The sequence below is a fragment of the Physella acuta genome, unplaced genomic scaffold, assembly GCF_028476545.2.
Source record: "Physella acuta isolate Inbredline_101_S28 unplaced genomic scaffold, ASM2847654v3 ptg000664l, whole genome shotgun sequence".
NCBI lineage: Eukaryota > Metazoa > Mollusca > Gastropoda > Physidae > Physella > Physella acuta.
Window position 1 is genome coordinate 384,604 of NW_026732183.1, and position 18,860 is coordinate 403,463.

The 18,860-nt window shown below is 34.7% G+C and overlaps 2 protein-coding genes across 2 annotated transcripts; both read left to right on the plus strand.

Moving 5' to 3' along the window:
* Positions 1-566: 566 nt before the first annotated feature.
* LOC131948895 (uncharacterized) lies at positions 567-2,567 on the plus strand. Its single transcript, XM_059310615.1, has 4 exons — positions 567-619; positions 793-892; positions 995-1,294; positions 2,409-2,567. The coding sequence occupies exons 2-4, from the start codon at positions 832-834 to the stop codon at positions 2,498-2,500; spliced, it is 453 nt and encodes a 150-aa protein (XP_059166598.1). The 5' UTR covers positions 567-619; positions 793-831; the 3' UTR covers positions 2,501-2,567.
* Positions 2,568-9,136: 6,569 nt separating this feature from the next.
* On the plus strand, positions 9,137-17,032 carry LOC131948906 (uncharacterized). The gene is made up of 13 exons (XM_059310626.1): positions 9,137-9,234; positions 9,488-9,799; positions 9,933-10,229; positions 10,342-10,644; positions 11,076-11,213; positions 11,783-11,938; positions 12,328-12,465; positions 12,657-12,806; positions 14,065-14,373; positions 14,742-14,882; positions 15,313-15,450; positions 16,199-16,507; positions 16,917-17,032. The coding sequence occupies exons 1-13, from the start codon at positions 9,183-9,185 to the stop codon at positions 17,030-17,032; spliced, it is 2,559 nt and encodes an 852-aa protein (XP_059166609.1). The 5' UTR covers positions 9,137-9,182.
* The last annotated feature ends 1,828 nt before the right edge of the window (positions 17,033-18,860 follow it).

Sequence of the window (18,860 nt, forward strand, 5' to 3'; positions counted from 1 at the left end):
TTAAAGTATTATTTGCGATCAACGAAAATAACTCAAAATTTGAAAGAAAAGAGCGAATATGATCAAACGTATGTATAAAATGTCGTTCAAATGTAAATCGAAACCTGAGCATACAATCTAATACTTGTAAGTGAAATATGGTGTTCCTAACTTTAATGGTAATTAAGTTATCGGCCTTTAAGAGACTGAAAGTAGAGTACTTACCGATTCCGGTTACAGGAAATCGCTCAAAACAGGATAGTAAACTGTAAATTTGATATAAAAAGTACATAGAAATGTGGTCAACAGAAACACACACACACACTGACACATACACTCGCGCGCACACACACACACGCAAGCACTCACACATACACACACACACTACAACGAAGTCTCTGTTCAATTCTACGGGTACAAAAAGTTGTTTGATTAAAATAAAATCAAACATAACGCCACCTGGAGTCTGGTGTGTTTAGCCTAATTTCTTCATGTAACAAGGAAACTCAACGGCAACCAATGAAAGACATGCAGACAGAAGCCTCCCCCCATAAATACAAAGTGTGACTTGCAGTTGAGTATACTTGGTCCTGATAGCTGTATCAGCAGTATCACATTTAAACTTTGGACAATCATCTTTGTGGGTTATCTCGTTAATCATGTTAATATAAAAATATTTACTATCTCTACTAAAGTCTTTAAAGTCTGTTTTATGTATGTTCTACGTATATCTTAATGTCTGTTTTATACCAAATTTAGAGCAAATATTTGTAGTAATTCGTGTTTTTGTAAATGCTACTTTATATCTTTCAGTTTTCTTTCAATAAGTGTAAAGGATACATTAGATTAAACATGACATGTGCAAGTCTTCACACTTTTGGTTTCATTGTTGTAGTGCTGATTACCGTTTCGTGTAAGTAGTTTTTTTTAAAATTCGCTTTATTTCTGTGACTTTTAGGTTTTAAAACAAAACAGTCAATGCAATAAGGCAACTATATAATACGTTTTTCTCCAGGTAAAGCATTTGAGTCAAAAAGTCCACCTGTAATTGTTATAAACAACACGACAGTGGCGAATGGACAAACGGTAAGGTTGTCACCGTTTGTCAATAAAGTCCTAATCAAATGTACAGCAACAACTGATGCGCGCAGTGTCACAATGAAATGTCGTGATTTGTCCTACACCATCAACGAATACAGCGGAACATTTGAACTGACGTACAACAGATACTATGACGGGGCAAAATGTACCTGCACCACGGATTCAGATATGTCCTATTTATATGACAAAGGCGCATATTTCTTCATCGAAATTGGTAAGGTGTTTTTTTTTTAATGTAACGCCGCAGGTAAAATATACGGAAATCTAGTATACGAACGATAGTTACTTCAAGTTTTAATTCTAAAAAAAAAACCATCTCTACAGTAAATGCCGAGTTTTGTCGATCTTACAGCAGACTAAAAAATTCTTAATAAAATAATTGCATTTAGTATGATCACATTTAAAAGTAGTTAGAAAAGCTTTAGCTTTCATGTAATAATGTTTTTACAAAGATTTAGGTACTTTTACACAAGTAGTTTTCAAATAATTATAGTTATTCTTAGCATATTACCACAAACCATTCACACTTCCAAGAAGCGAGATGTCGTTATTTAGACTATTTTCAAACTAACATTTGAATTTTTAAATTTAACGGCGGGCTAACCGATACATTGCGAAAGTTTCTTTGATTTTTACATCCGGACCCCAAAACGTTATTTTCATGCTAAAATGAATTACTAGTTGACAGCCCATAATTATTATACTTATTTGAATAGCGATTTGCCGATAACTCTTTCCTGTCTCCACTACTTATAACTTTTTGTTAAAGTTAGGAAACCCCTGTCTTAGAAACTGAAGTATTTGCTTTCAAATCGATTGTAGCTCTTCGTAACATGATCGATTGTTACATGAACAATCCTGCAAATCATATGCTAACAAACGTGATTTAAAATTGAAGATCGCAATGTTTGTCTCTAATTTTTCTAGTAATTTTTAGAGTTTTCAGAATGCCACAATGACTTGACCATATTTTTCAATGCACATTCAAACGTATAAACTGAAAGTAAAGAACAAAGGATAGACCTTCAAAGTATTTTAGTCTTAGCCTTACCAAAAACTTTAACCTAAGCCTAAAATGATACAGAAGATTACACGACTACGCGTTGGCGAATAAAGTATATATAAAATATGTAACTTATTACTATCAAAAGCTAAGGAAATGAAAAGCATCCATGAATTATTGTTAATTTTCTTTCACAACCTATAAACTATTCTTTTTTTTAAGAAAAAACAAAACAAAACAAAAAAAAACTGGTTCTATTTTTATATTATTTTATTAGGTTTATTACGATTGTTAATTCTAATTCTTATTTTCTCTTTTAAAAAAGGTAACTCAGGCGTCAGAGCTGTAATCGGCAATGTCCTGTTGATGACATTACTAGTCCTGGGCAGGACAATCCTCGTCTGGTCTACATCATGAGACAGCTTTCTGTGACCGTCTTTATGGAATATGGAATCCAAATATTTAAATCATTTTATCTGGTTTTATTATTAAACTCATAAAGCATCAAAATATTCGTTGTCATCATTCTTTATTTGTTATCTGTAGTGTTAGAAATACAAAAGTGAGGCATCCAATGTATTGAAATATAACTAGCTTGCATGCCGCGCTTTGCTACCGTATAGGAAGAAAGAAAACTTATTATTCATGTTAATTTGGTTTGAATTTGGAAAATAATTCAAAGTGTCGTTTTAACTCAATATGTATTTTCAACTATAAAATAGCGCATAAGCCGTGCGTTCCCAAAATAATAACTGTATGTTGGGAATAGGAAGAGAGCAAAAGACAATTCAGTAATTTACTAAGACTGGCATTACATCCCACTTCTGTGTGTGATGCAGTAGGAGTATCAGGGTATCTGTTAACGCCATAAGATAATACTAGATACCAAGTTTATAGTGTTTGTTGGATGAGAACTCGAGTCAACAATGTCAGCACATTTCTTGGATCTTATCAGTTTGGGTGTGGGTTTGGTCAACCTAACGCCGGGACGCCCCATGGGGGTGCTGTATGAAAACCTTGAGGGTACTTTGATTACCTTTCATAAGGGTGAGGTAGAGTGTAGCTATGCTACCACCAGGAACGTCGACAGAACCACCGCAGGTATTGTCATCTGTTTAAAACGAATGCAGGCGAATGATACTCAATGGCTAACTCTGGTAACATCGAATTAATCCCGCATATCCTGTTGTTGATATCGATAGTCCTGGGGAGGACAGTCTGAAGATTGTTTACTAAGTCAGTCACCTTATGATTCACAAGCTTACGTTTTATGTGATTCCTAAAGATGTTTGTAAAATATATAATACTGTTTTTGTTAAATGTTTGAAATATTTAAGTACAGCAAAATGACCTGCCATTTAAAATATGTCCCTTACAAAACAAATATTTAACACTCTTAATTAAAAAACAAAATCAAATCAAAACTCAAATTAAATAAGATCATTCTAAATCAGATTAAAAAACCATAATATTTTTCATTTCCAATTAATATAATCATTTTAGTTTTAAACTTAAATGTCCATAACAATTTTTTTAACCGAACAAGAAGTATTTGAGTAGCTTAATTTAAAATAATATTGAAAGAAGCGTTTAATACAATCTTACACTTTATGCTTCTAAATATTAATTTGTATTTTTTTTAAATTTAGAGAACTATCCAGATAAACTGTACAAATTCCCTGAAACAGAGAGTAGTTTTCGTTTGGTAGAACTGCAGGCTTCCATTTTACAAGACGTAGATGTGGATAATATTTGTGTACTGTTATCGTATATGCTATTTCAAAACAATTTTACTAAGTGACTTTTACATCAGATGATCTAGTTACCATCTGTGGCGAAACTAAAAAACTATTGTCCGTTTTATTTTAAATTAAAGGTAACAATTTGTTAGGGGCTATTTTGTCGTGGGCCATTTTACCTTGGCTCAAACTGTTGTTGACACAATGGTTATGAGTCGTTATATTAAAACAAAATGTCCTGTGCGACATTGTCGCGTGCCTTAATGTCAGGGGTGTTTTGACAGTTGTCGGATATTAGATTTAAAAAAAAAACAGCAACATTTGTCGAATTTACAAGACTGTAGCTTTTCAATAACGAACGTACATTTTAAATTACTTGAAATTGCAGATATTAAAATATGTATTATCAATTATTTTTAAACAAGGTCCTTAACCGATGCTACAACTAACGACATACGGAAAGTCAGCCGTCATTTCTTGCAGCATTCAATGTAAACTTTAATACTATTGTCTTTAAAGCACACTTAGTACGAATAAGTGGCTGTAGATGAAAGGTAACCACATTGAAGATATAGAGTTTTTTTAAAATAATAATAATGTAGTATAAAAATATATATTCAGCAAACCCAAACGTAACGGAAATTAATCTTTACATGAACGGATGTTGATTCCTTTGATGGTCTAAATGAAGACCTTAGTGCTAAAAGTACTTAAGTCACAAAAACATTTTGAGAAAAATGAGTTCAAAGATTAAAATTTACTATGAAACATTACGTTTTTATTGCATTTGTTTGTTTCGAAGAGCAAATTAAATAAATTCTCCAGTATCGCAATTTGTTTATAAGATAAAGTTAAACTAGGGGAATAATGATCAATGCTTGGTTTGATTTTTAAAAAAAATGTGACTTAAGTACTTTTAGCACTGGACTCTTCAAATTTTTTTATCATATGGGAATAATCTGATCTTCCCTACAAACTGCTGATCATTGCAACATTTATTATTCTTAAGCTTGATCATTGCTTCATGGGAAGCTACTCTACCACGAGGGACAAACGATTGAATTGAAGCCCATACAAAAAGATGGGGAAGTTTATTTTGTTTTGGGTTAATTAAGTAAATACACACAAACACTTTGGAGATAAATGTTTCTGACCATCTAGTGGGAATGATTAGCCAATGCCTCATTACCATCATTTTGTCACATGTACTTCCATTTACTTAAAGCAATTTTTACCTGCGTCGTTTCCCAGAACTGTCAGCAGCATGTAAACATTACCTGGAACTTAATAACAGAGAATCCGGAAAACCTAGTGTAAATATGGTCAAAATTATAAGGTCTGGATGTTTTTAAGATCCGCTATGCCTTGGTTTTAAATTAACTCAATGTCACGTCTTAATAGCCTCGTGTGTTTGCTTAAAACGATACTTTGTCGTGCAAATAGACAGCTGTATTTCCTATGGTTGCAAAGATCGTGATTTGGCAGTGCGCACATATTTGATGAAAATGTTTAACGCTGCGATGTACTTTAGGACTCGCGAGCCACGCGCAGTGTTTCTTCAAGACTTTTTTCTCCTGGGAGGGGAGGGGGGGGGCACTTGATATTTTCTGGGGGGGGGGGGGGGGGGGGAGGGGCGGTCAACATTTTCCGGGGGGACGGGACACTAGTAAAAGTATATGTTTACTTTTTAAATTCCATCTCGTTCGGGGGGGGGGGGGGGGTAGACTTTCTTCGGGGGGGGGGGGAGCCTGGAAGATGCCTGGAAGAAACTCTGGCCACGCGCAGCAATGGCATTAGATCTGTAATGTTATCAAAAGGCCTGTTAATTGTGAACAATTCTTAAAATCGTGTGAGGTTTTATTAAAACTTTAAAACATGTCATCAAAATTTGGGTGTAAAGTTTTACATGACTTCTACTACTAATCTAAAACAAGTGAAAAAAAATTTGAAGTACGTTGTCACATGCAATGGCGAAGTTAAGGTGTGGGGGATGGAGGTGCGAACGCAGCGGGCGCCAGTTGTAGTTGAGCTACTAAAGAGATAGGGAAAAATTAAACAGCTCATTACAAGCTGCGTTATTGATTGACACACGATGCAAACTGCTACATGGCTTTATAGTCAGTTTTAGCTGTTTAATGCATTCATTGTAAAACAGCTCAGTCAATACAGTTAACTGACTGTGACAGGTAAATATCGACCCTCAACTTTTCCAAATTGGAATATGCAAGTGTGGCAGTTTTTGGCCAAAGTAAATTTATAGAATTTTAACTGAGTTGGTTCATAGAAAAGAAACCAAAATGTACAATTATAAAACAATGTTGACACCAAAGTTTTATCAGTCTACTGGTACAACGTTGAGAGATGACACGACTATTTCTTTGTAGTTAAACAGTTTACTTTTGAATTTCTTTACATGAATCAAAATTTTGATTGGTATAGATAGCTTCTGCATCGTACACATTGAAACCTGTCACAGCTAACACTGAAAAGACGTTATAAGTCGATTCTGAAAACCCACAACGGACAAAGATTGCACTGAGGACAAAACATTATACTCATTTTAAATGCCCAAGTAACCTTTGTCTTTTTGACGTTGTAGAAACAGAATATTTTATTTTTAGCGATTGTGTGAACATTTATTATATATATATATATATATATATATATATATATATATATATATATATATATATATATATATATATATATATATATATATATTTCATCTGCTCGTTGTCCAAACCCGACCTAAAAACTTCACAATAAAAAGGAGAAATGCAGCATTAGCGCAAAAGTTAGTCGGTTTATACGACCTGCCGGATATCATCGGTAACCTTTCGTGTTTAAATGTTAAGGAAGTTTATAAAAATTCTAGGTTGCTCTTCAGTTTTACATCAATATCTATACAAGATCTTTAAAAGCTGTCAGTGTATAAAGTCAAGGCACTTTTCAATCTACACCTACATCAGTCTTACAATCATGGTTGCACTTGTTTTTTCAGGTAAGTTTATAGATACGTTTGTCGTGAGTTGTTTTATAAGGCAATAATTCTGAAAATCGACAACTTCATTTTGATTTGTTGGTATTTGTTTGTATAAGCGTGTTTTTATCATTCTGGGACATTTGAGAATCGATCTTGATAACAAATAATTTCATTATCACATATTTGAAATCAATATGTCAGGATACAATATAAAATTTCATTTTTGTTTTGAAAATTATGTTCTTGATGAAATAATCATTTAGAATAAATATGGCTTAAACCGGCTGTAAACATTTCACCCCTTGAGAATACTTATGTTTAAATTTAAGTTTAAATTTACTGTAGGGGTTGGTTGTGAGGGAATGTTTTTGTTAATAGTCCGTGAATAGATTATATAGTTGTACATTAAATTACAGACGTATAAACAATTATTGTTAAAATGTTACTATTATTGTTGTTATAAGGAATATCCCCAACGTCCAATATAAGAAGTACTATTAGTCGTCTGCTGTGTTGTATGAGTACAGTCAGACACAGTATGTGATATCGCTTTCACAAAAGTACATTTTTTTAATGACTTTGGTCATTATTGATTTTTGAAAAATTGTATCAACTTTATACCATATCATTATTATATAACCATACAGTAACTAACAGTTCGATGCCAATGATAACAGTAGACGGTCAGCCCGTCCAAGATGGTGAAGTGATCCTAATCTCTTACAACTCATCATCTAACACATCTCTGGCACTTGTGGACTGTGTGGAGCCTGGTGGGACGAGGAATATGGCGAGTCGGATCTTGCAGTGTGGAGACATGGTCTTTGTGTTAAACAACAATGCTAATGATGTGTTTGAACTGTCTTATTCTATGTATTCGGGGCGGATTGATTGCAGTTGTATTCTTTAATATATCTCTGGTGACTACAGCCAATACAGTAGATTTGCATTGGATATACAAAGTAAGAATTTTAATGGCCTTGATTTTTTAATTGTGGTGAATTGATTACAAATATCATCAAACCATATACAACATACAATAATCTTTTCATAAGTGTACAGTTTAATCTTTAAAATATATCAGATACATTTAGTTATTGCTCTGCTTCAAGTACTTTCTATTTTTATCTTTTATTTTTATTATTGGAAATTCCGAGTCTTCAGCGTTTCTCCACAGGATGAGACACATTAAACCTCATTATCTCATTTGCTGAGACATACCTCACTAGACACCTTCACATGGCCGACATTAATACCTCACTAACAAACTTCAAATTTCTGACATTAATTTAGCCAAAGTTCCACCCCCACCATAATTTCCCCACCCCTTGCCCTTTAGTACGTGACATCCTGTGTCTAGCCCTAATTTCTGTCAATAGAGAGACATCAAACAGTTTTTTTAAAAGTGCTGTTGAGACAGGTGGAACTTAACTTTTTGTATCAGACTTCCTAGAGTAAACGGTACAAGACTCGGGGGAAAAGCGTTAAAATACATTTAATAAAACTACTTAAACATATCTTCAGAAACGACTTTCATTGTTAACAAAAATAATAATTTGTCTAAGGATGTTTAGAACTGAATACATATTTATATAGAGATGTCATTGAAACATGGTCTGAGGTATCTAGCCATACACTAACTTACTCGTCCAGTTGGCCTTAAGAATAATTTTGTATCACAATCGTATTGTATTCTATACTTATGTTAGGTATATTTGTCTCTGCCTCCACCCCCCCCCCCCTTTCACCAAGTACCAAGACGACATTCAGATTCTAATGCAATATCAAACAGCGAACATAGCAAATGCTTTTTTATGTCTTCTAAAAATTAGAGTTAGCTAATAATACAGTCGATTCAATCTAATATCAATCTACACAGTTCTTCTTTATTGCTCGTTCTGTTAGTTTGTTATGAGGTCTGAGGTAATTATTTTGTGCGTGCCAGCCTGTCAGCTATATTTTGAGTCTTCTCAGTCCTCTCCCCCCCCCCTCCCCGGGGATGTGGCGTTGCTAACTTTAGTGAAACCTAAATGTTAATAGAAATTTAACACCTAGCATCGTTTTTTGTACGGCAGCCTTCACGCAGCTTTCAAAAGTTAAGATACAAAAGAACGGAAGGGCGGAAACAGGGATAAAATACGCTTTACAAAGTAAAGAGAAAGAATAAATAGGTTTCCATATCCCCAAAAGTTTACATTTGATAGGAATACCCGAGTCTTGGCAAGCGTTAGCCAATCAGCGAGAAGATAAATTTAAGACAAAGTTGAAAGACCAACCTTCGCTAAAACTGAAATGTTGAGCTAGTCCATAAACAGTGGAAGTTTTGAAGGAGTCGATCTTAGACTTAAAATACTAGAAATACCAGGATTTCAAGGTCATGGCGTGTGAGCTTATCCGTTTTATGATCGGAATCATTTTTATTTCTTTGGGTGAGTTTTGAAATGTTAAGTAGAGGAAGTAGAGGAAGAGGGGAATAGAAAACAACAAATAATAGTGGATAAAATTGACTTAGTAAAATTGAAACTATCTAATTAAGTGGAATGTATATATTAGTTTAAAACGAAATAATCAATATATATATATATATATATATATATATATATATATATATATATATATATATATATATATATATATATATATGATATAGCTATTTATTTATTTATTCATATGTTACTATAGCTGCAACCGTAGTCATGAGCAAATCTACGCCTGAAATTATTGTGAACAACGTAATTTATGATAATGGCGACACAGTTACACTCTTTTACGATGTGTTTACCGCCAATTCAAGAGCAAGTGTTGACTGTATGGGACCCGATCAAGGCGGACAAGTCGAGAGCAAAACACTGCAATGCTACGGTTCTAGGCCCACAATACAAGCCACAGTAATCAACTACAACAAAACAGCGAACGGGAAAAACTGCACTTGTTATGTAAGATATGCGTCTGGGGCATACAGCGAGATGAGTACTGTCTTTCTTAATGTAGAGTGTAAGTCTACATCTGTTTAAAGATTCTAAGTTTAAATGTAACTCGATATAGTTTTTACAATTTGGTTTTATTTTATTTAGACTGACTCAGGGCTAGTTATATTTTTCATGTTGATACTTGTCTAACTTGATAGATATTCCAGAAACAGAGCCTGTGGTAACCATAGAAGGGAAATACATACAACCCTTTGAAACATACATACATCATGTGAACAAATCAACCGTCGATATAAGTTGTAAGGTAAAGGACGGCAATCCAGGAATTAGCAACTACACGATTAACTGTGATCAACGTGAATCAATCACGGTTGCACCAAATTTTATTGTTATTGAATTTGTGTATGACACAGGGACAATATATTGCACATGTGTACCAGCCGAGGTCACTGGCTTGTATAAAAGGACGGTCATTTTCTTGATAGATTACATAGGTAAGCAGTAAATTCAAATAATATTTTATATTGTAGGTGCAAATATCGTATTTTAGAGTTTTAAGCAACACTGATTTATTTAAAATAATCTGATTATGTATCTACATTTCAGTGCAACCGTATACACCACAGACCCCTCCTTATATTTCTATTGACTATAGAAATATGAACGACGGTAAAACAGTACCAATGAATGCTGATTTAACTGTTCAATGCGGCGTGAGAGAAGGTAACCCAGCAGTCTACGAGGTAACATTCAGGTGTGGAAGCTTATTGATGGCGACCAAACAGTATATGTGGATGAACGTTACAATCCCATACAACAAAACTTACAACCAACAAACGTGTGTCTGCACTGGTAAACACATCTCAGGAAAGTACAACTTAAACACAACCATCGTCTTGAATGTTACGTGTAAGTAATGTCTTGTAGTTGTATTTTTAAAATTCTTTTTAGTTAGAAATGTTATATATTTTAGGCAGTCTAATAGGTAAATAAAAATAAAATAAAAAATAAAAGAAAGAAGAAAAAAGTCATTATGGGCAAGGAACGGGGGATTTGAATACGATTGACAATTGCTATTCATTAATATGCTGGTTACCAGATCATAAATACTGAGGGTGATTACAAAATTCAAATGTCATACCAGTCATGTATTTATTATTAACACCAATTGTATTTATTCACTAGTTTGGTGCCGATATGCTCAAATGTGAACAAAACAGATGCATCGTCCAATGTAAAAAAAACAAAAAACGAACGAACACCTGTATGCTCAACTCAATAGCGTTTCGAATTAATGCATTTAAAAAAATCACTTATGTCGACGTACAAATATCTCGCAGACGCTGCCTCAGTAACAAGTTTGAAGGTGAATGGTGTTGAAGGTTTCCTGAATGTGAGTAACACATCTGTTGTAGAACTGCTATGCCAGGCTGACGGGAACCCAGCTCCTAATGTCACAATTCAGTCTTTAAACACAGGTAGGCTGGGTATGTTACTTCAAGGATTCAAAGAAAAAAAAACAACTGGATGCTGGGGTTCTATTTGATTAAAAACAATGTTTTATTCGTGTAAAAATTAGGTAGTCGGTTAGTTTGTTAAATGCTACACTGTAACCGATTAGTATAAATTCTAAAGGATTTCTTAAACTTAGTAATAGAATACTGCATAGGAAGATGCTATAACATTTGTATAAAATTTATTAATTCCTTTAAATTTACATAATGTTTGAGCTAACTTTTCAACAATATTTAAGTCTAATTTATGTTTTTTAGTCTGAGAAAAAATTATCAGTTGACACATACTTCTCTTTTTTTGTGAATATATTCTTAGCTTCCATGATTGCGCGATAATTACCTAAAAAGAGTTCATAATTTAATGTTTGTTTTCTTATTTCAAATTTTCCTTGCATAATCATGTTTTCGAAATATTATAATACGTAATTTCCACATTTTTTCAAAATGTTAATAATGTATCTGTTGTGGAAATCACAGCCACATTTTAAAAATAGAATTTCATTCAATAAGTTTCACCTTGCGTCCATTGCCAGGCACTCTGTTATATAGCGGTAAAGGTTTGACCGCTAGGAGGAATCTTACCATCACAACCCAAACCTACGGCGTGTATGTCTGTACGGCATCTAATTACTTGAACGATCAAACAAAATTAGAAAGCCGATACGTAGAAATTGGGTTCGTTAAATCTTGTGAGTTATCTTTTCTTAAATACATATTTAGTTACTACCATTACATTTGATCTTCATAACTTATTGGTAACAAATTTTATCAAATTTTCTCAATATTTTACTTATTTAAACCTCTTTAGCTACAGAGTTTCTTCCAGGCATCTCTTCGGGGCCCCCCGAACATTATTTACCGCCCCCCCCCCCCGAACGAAATGAAATTTATATAATTTATATCGAAAACATATACTTTTAACAGTGTCCCCCCCCCGAAGAAAGTTTACCGCCCCCCCCCCCCCCCGAAAATTTCAAGTGCCCCCCCTGGAGAAAAAAGTCTGGAAGAAATACTGTTTAGCTACAACAATTTATAACTTGAACTTTTTCTAATACATTTTGTTTGTTCTCTTGGGTAGCCGCGCCAATTATCGCTAGCTTTACGGCCAATGGTGGAGCCGACTTGTTGAACATTAGGAAACAAACGGTTGTCACATTTACATGTCAACCAGTTGGTGGTGTGGGGAGTGTCACGTGGTCAGTTAGGGCAAGAAAAGGTGACTGTTTACATTTAAAATCTGTAAAATTATAAAAAAAATAATACAGTTATATTAATTACATCAGAAGCCTCTACATATTAAAATGATTCTTGTAATATATCTTACTATTTTTTGTACTTTTAAACTTAAACACACGTTCAGCTTTTATATGAAGAGTGATAACTAAACTGAATCCATCATACCTTCAGGATCCTGTACACCAAGCCTTTACTCCGCCCCTGGGCTAGTGAAAACCTACCAACTGACCGCCGCATGTGGCTGTACTGACATCTATGAGTGTGTGGCACAGGCTCCAGGTTTCGTCAATGACGTCAGATCCGTTAATGTCCAGGTGGATTGTGAGTGCCATTATTCATTTGTAAAACAACGTAAACAACATTAGTCACTAGTAAAACAACGTAAACAACATTAGTCACTAGTAAAACAACGTAAACAACATTAGTAACTAGTAAAACAACGTAAACAACATTAGTCAATAGTAAAACAACGTAAACAATATTAGTCACTAGTAAAACAACGTAAACAACATTAGTAACTAGTAAAACAGCGTAAAAATATTAGTCACTAGTAAAACAGCGTAAAAAATATTAGTCACTAGTAAAACAGTGTAAAAAATATTAATCACTAGTAAAACAGCGTAAAAAATATTAGTCACTAGTAAAACAGTGTAAAAAATATTAGTCACTAGCAAAACAGCGTAAACAATATTAGTCACTAGTAAAACAACGTAAACAACAATAGTCTCTAGTAAAACAACGTAAACAACATTAGTCACTAGTAAAACAATGTAAACAACATTAGTCACTAGTAAAACAACGTAAACAACATTAGTCACTAGTAAAACAACGTAAACAACATTAGTCACTAGTAAAATAACGTAAACAACATTAGTCACTAATAAAACAACGTAATCAACATTAGTCACTAGTAAAACAACGTAAACAACAATAGTCTCTAGTAAAACAACGTAAACAACATTAGTAACTAGTAAAACAACGTAAACAACATTAGTCACTAGTAAAACAACGTAAACAACATTAGTCACTAATAAAACAACGCAAACAACATTAGTCACTAGTAAAACAACGTAAACAACATTAGTCACTAGTTAAACAACGTAAACAACATTAGTCACTAGTAAAACAACGTAAACATTAGTCATTAGTAAAATAAAGGTAATAAACAACATTAGTCACAAGTAAAACAACGTAAACAACTTTAGTCTTTAGTAAAACAACGTAAACGACATTGGTACATTTCGATGTCACCTGCCTGATACACCAATGATTTACCAGCTTTGTCTTAGCTCTGATTTTTATAGCCAAACAACACATCTTATTTCAGTTTAACATAACACAACTTTTGCAGAAGCTAAAATACAAAAACTACAATTGTATATACAATAAATAAAACAGTAGAATATTAAATAACATTTAACATACCGCAGTTTGACTTAAAAAATACAAATCGAAGCAAAACAATAATTCTACAAGTTACTTTTCAATCAATATAGCTTATTCTAAAATAGTTACATTTGTTTTAATCGCCTTTCATTTTCAAGATAGATTAGCCATATCTGAGGCTTTATACTCCCAGGTACGGATTACCCACCAGATTCCCCTCCAGTGATTGTTGTCTACAATAAAACTATCACAGACGGGGAGGAGGTCAAGCTTGACCCGTCAGGGAGGGAGGTCAACGTCTTGTGCAGGGTGGAGGGAGGTGACCCTCAGGTGTCAAATGTCACCATGACATGTGGAAATGACATCTACACCGCTACCGGAAACAGGAAATTGTTTACGCTGAACTACAGCACATCAGCCAGTGCAATGACGTGTGTGTGTACAGCTGGTCATGTGACTGGCTTGTACACCAAGAACACTTTGTTCAGTCTTAAATTAGAATGTGAGTAAAGTTTCACTTTAGCACTTTGGCGTCAAGTAAGGGAACAAAGCTATCCTTCTATTCACATCGATATCAAGTAAAAATTATCTCTAATTATTTTTAAACTCCTGATTATTGTCATATTTTATGCTGAGGAACAGATGGACTTATTATAAAAGTATGATTGTGCAAATAATCTAAAATATCTGCTAATAATTTATTTTAATGAATAACAAAACTATTATTAACAGGTATTCACTATTTTGCGAATATAAATATTTAAAAAAAGATAATTAAAATATAATGATTACGCAGCTTTGCATATTGTATTTATTTTAAGCCACTCAATATTTATCTCAATGACCACGTTTATTTTCTGCTTATTTCAGCGACGGCTTTGATTGCTAATTTTACAGCCAATGGCGTGAGCTCAACTTTAAATGTCAAGGCTAATGCTATATTTAGACTTCAGTGTAGCCCGTACGAGAGTATAGCAAACACAGAATGGACGCTGATAGCCAATAGTTCAGGTAGTTATTTTAAGAATTTTTTTTAACTCTACTGCATCTGCCCCTTTTGTCTTGGCGCGAGCGGTAAAATATGATTTTATTTTTATTGTATGGAGATGTTTATGGATGTATTATGTGATTAAGTGTAAATAGAAATGTATTAACAATCAAAGTCAATTACATGATACGTAACAAACTGCAGATTTTCATGCTGACTTTAAACTTATTTTTTTTAACCGTTAGTCTGTGTTTCTCGTATAATTTTTTTTTTCTAATTCATAGCACCTTGCCTATATAAATCAAGCCAATGACAACACAAAATACATTCCTTTACAGAACCGACAACTACACTCAATTCTGTATGGCATTTTTTGCCTCTGGACTGTATTTGTGGCATTATTTTCGTTATACTGTTATCCTATTTATTTTAATAGAACACATTTCTCAACAGGCACCTTGCTCCAAGGTTTGAGTAAGAACGTATCATCTGGAGTTAGTCTAGCTATTCCCTGTGTTGAGGACGAGACGTATGAATGCATTGCTAAGCAACCAAATTTAATGACGGAAACAAAGTCGATGAAGGTCGTCTGTAAGTCAAGTATTTTTTTCCCGAGCATAAGAATCACAGGGTGAGGGTAGGGGGTGCAGGTACGCTGTGGGTGTCATACCATTTACGGGGTGAGGAAATATCGTAAAAATAACTGACCACACATTGTTTAATAGGGTAAAATTACAAAGATGGGAACGGGGGGGGGGGGGGTGCATCTAAGGGAAAATTGTAAAAGAGGAGCGAAGACTACGAATGAGATAATTTACCCCACTAGGGTATATAAAAATCTGGCTTAAATATTTTGCAACGCAAATAGACCTTCATGTACTATAAATAACTCATTTATACTATTTAAATTAGAATTAACTTTGATTAGCGTATAATTATATATGTATTGTTATTAAAAGAACCCTAGGGTTTTTGGCATTGAAATATAGTACACTTACTTTAGGCTTTTTCTTTAGCCGCAAATAATACACCAATGTATGGGCTAGTTATCTATAATGCAAACATAATATAAGAGACAGCGATTTTTCTGATTATATTAATCTGGTAACCAATTGTGTTAGAGGAATAATAAAATACGAGCTGACCCGCGCCGTAAGCATAGGCCTACGCGGCAATTTAGTGTTTTATTTTCTACTTTTCAGTAATTCATAATTTGTGAATTCAACACTACCAATGCTGCGACTGAAAATATTTTGCTTTAAAACACTATCAGTAGCTGGAGAAGGACGATTATGCTCACTTTTTATATTTTTCTTTTGATTCAAATTTCAAACCGCAGGTGTCAAGGAGCCACCAGAACGCCCACCCGTGATTGTTGTATACAACAAAACCGTGACAGACGGACAGACGGTCAAGCTGTCACCGTCGTCCAACATCGTGAACATTCAATGTCAGGTCGATGGGGGTGAGCCGAGGGTGAGCAGTGTGACCCTGACGTGTGAGCACATCGTGCAGACCGCTACAACATACACCCAGACGTTTGCCGTCCCATACAACACGTCAGTCACTGGACGAACTTGTGTGTGTACTGCTAGTCACGTGACCGGCCGGTATAACATGAGCACTACCTTCAGTTTAAGCCTAGAAGGTAAACACTTTACGAGTATTTGATGACGCGTCTCTTCTTAATATTTCATTTCATAACTGGTACTGTTAACTAGACCTACACTAAACCATAAACCTGACCCGATAACTTTAATCCGACGCTAGATATGATTCTAGCATTTGTCTTACTTTTATCTCGAAAAAAAAAATTAAATCGTAGTGTTTTATTTTAAAATATAAGAAAACAGATTATATTAAGTCAAGAGCGAATGAGAGGCTATGCACTTTTTGTTTTTAGTGGTTATTTAAATAATAGAAGGCTATTTTATGTTGGTGTGAAAAAACTATTTATTTTAACATTAAAGTTATACTGTATTTCATAACGTAGTATACATTTAGGATATTTAGAAAATAAAACCATTAATAAAAAATTATTTGTTTCTAATAAAAAGGTACCCAAGCAACGAAGCAGTTGAAAAACAGTGGTGTTAATGTTAGGACTTGGAATGTTCTAGAATATGCAGTTCTTGTCCTTCTCTATGTGACCTTGACCTGGCCAACAGAATAAGTCCCTTATGACGCAGACTCACACCAACTTCCGGCGTGATAGTCAGGAGCGTGCATATGACGTACTCAGGAGTCAAATGCTGCCTTATGCTGCATGTTTGTTAGGCAGCAGTTATTTTAGTCTCTCTTGACGCTAGGTAATCTTGCAGTAGAGACAAGCTCTGCTGTATTAAATTGGTTATTTTCCATACAAGTAGCTTTTTTATTCTATTTTATAGCATCTATAATCAGATTTTAAATAAATAAATAAATGCTTGTTGTTAAATCAATGCTGTAATTTTATTTGAATAAAATCTAACAATATTGATACCATTTTGTGCATTTATTTAAAAAATTCGATCAACACATTACGTGAAGACAGAAATATCGATTTCATCGTAATGTTAATAAATCACATAAAAGAAATATCGACCAGTTGCATTTGCAAGTATTTAGGCTGATTGATTTACTTAACCCCCACATTGTCTAGTCTTCCCCAATCAAAGTATCCTTACATTGGACAGTTTTCGATCTGGATAATATGGACTATAAAGACTGTATTTCAGAATTAACATCTGTATTACACTGGCACAGCAACAGTAAAATGATTTTATTTAAACATTTGTGTATAGGACAGGTTGTCATACTGGCTGGTTGTCATAAGGGCTGGTTGTCATAAGGGCTGGTTGTCATAACGCTGGTTGTTATAAGGGCTGATTGTCATAAGGGCTGGTTGTTATAAGGGCTGGTTGTCATAAGGGCTGGTTGTCATAAAGGTTGGTTGTCATAAGGGCTGGTTGTCATAACGCTGGTTGTTATAAGGGCTGGTTGTCATAAGGGCTGGTTGTCATAAGGGCTGGTTGTCATAAAGGTTGGTTGTCATAAGGGCTGGTTGTCATAACGCTGGTTGTTATAAGGGCTGGTTGTCATAAGGGCTGGTTGTCATAACGCTGGTTGTTATAAGGGCTGGTTGTCATAAGGGCTGGTTGTCATAACGCTGGTTGTTATAAGGGCTGGCTGTCATAAGGGCTGGTTGTTATAAGGGCTGGTTGTCATAAGGGCTGGTTGTCATAAAGGCTGGTTGTAATACATGGCTAGTTGTAATAAGGGCTGGTTGTTTTACAGGGCTGGTTGTTTTACAGGGCTGGTTGTCACACAGGGCTGGTTGTCATAAGGGTTGGTAAACATAAGGGTTGGTTTTCATAAGGGCTGGTTGTCATAAGGGCAGGTTGTCATACAGGGCTGGTTGTCATACAGGGCTGGTTGTCAAAAGGTTGGTTGTCATAAGATTGGTTCTCATAAGGACTGGTTGTCATAAGGGCTGGTTGTAATACATGGCTAGTTGTAATAAGGGCTGGTTGTCATACAGGGCTGGCTTTCATACAGGGCTGGTTGTCAAAAGGTTGGTTGTCATAAGGGTTGGTAAACATAAGGGTTGGTTTTCATAAGGGCTGGTTGTCATAAGGGCAGGTTGTCATACAGGGCTGGTTGTCATACAGGGCTGGTTGTCAAAAGGTTGGTTGTCATAAGATTGGTTCTCATAAGGACTGGTTGTCATAAGGGCTGGTTGTCATAAATGCTGGTTGTCATAGTGCTGGTTGTAATACATGGCTAGTTGTAATAAGGGCTGGTTGTCATACAGGGCTGGCTTTCATACATAGGGTGGTTGCCATACATGGAGTGGTTGCCATACAATGTTTGCTTGTGGTTTTGGTTTCACTCTACATTTTCCAGTCCAAGGACAAGAGTTTCAATGGCGTGTTTGATCAGCTATTTAAACATCCATCCTTACAAATATATGAAAGACACGTATCTAAAGACATGAAATCTATACTCTTCCTACCTCTTTT

Coding starts and splice junctions, on each gene's coding strand:
- LOC131948906 (XM_059310626.1), top strand. CDS start 9,183: ATGGCGTGTGAGCTTATCCGTTTTATGATCGGAATCATTTTTATTTCT. Junction 14,374..14,741: donor GTTCAGTCTTAAATTAGAAT/GTGAGTAAAGTT, acceptor TGCTTATTTCAG/CGACGGCTTTGATTGCTAAT. Junction 14,883..15,312: donor GCTGATAGCCAATAGTTCAG/GTAGTTATTTTA, acceptor ATTTCTCAACAG/GCACCTTGCTCCAAGGTTTG.
- LOC131948895 (XM_059310615.1), top strand. CDS start 832: ATGACATGTGCAAGTCTTCACACTTTTGGTTTCATTGTTGTAGTGCTG. Junction 893..994: donor AGTGCTGATTACCGTTTCGT/GTAAGTAGTTTT, acceptor GTTTTTCTCCAG/GTAAAGCATTTGAGTCAAAA. Junction 1,295..2,408: donor ATATTTCTTCATCGAAATTG/GTAAGGTGTTTT, acceptor CTTTTAAAAAAG/GTAACTCAGGCGTCAGAGCT.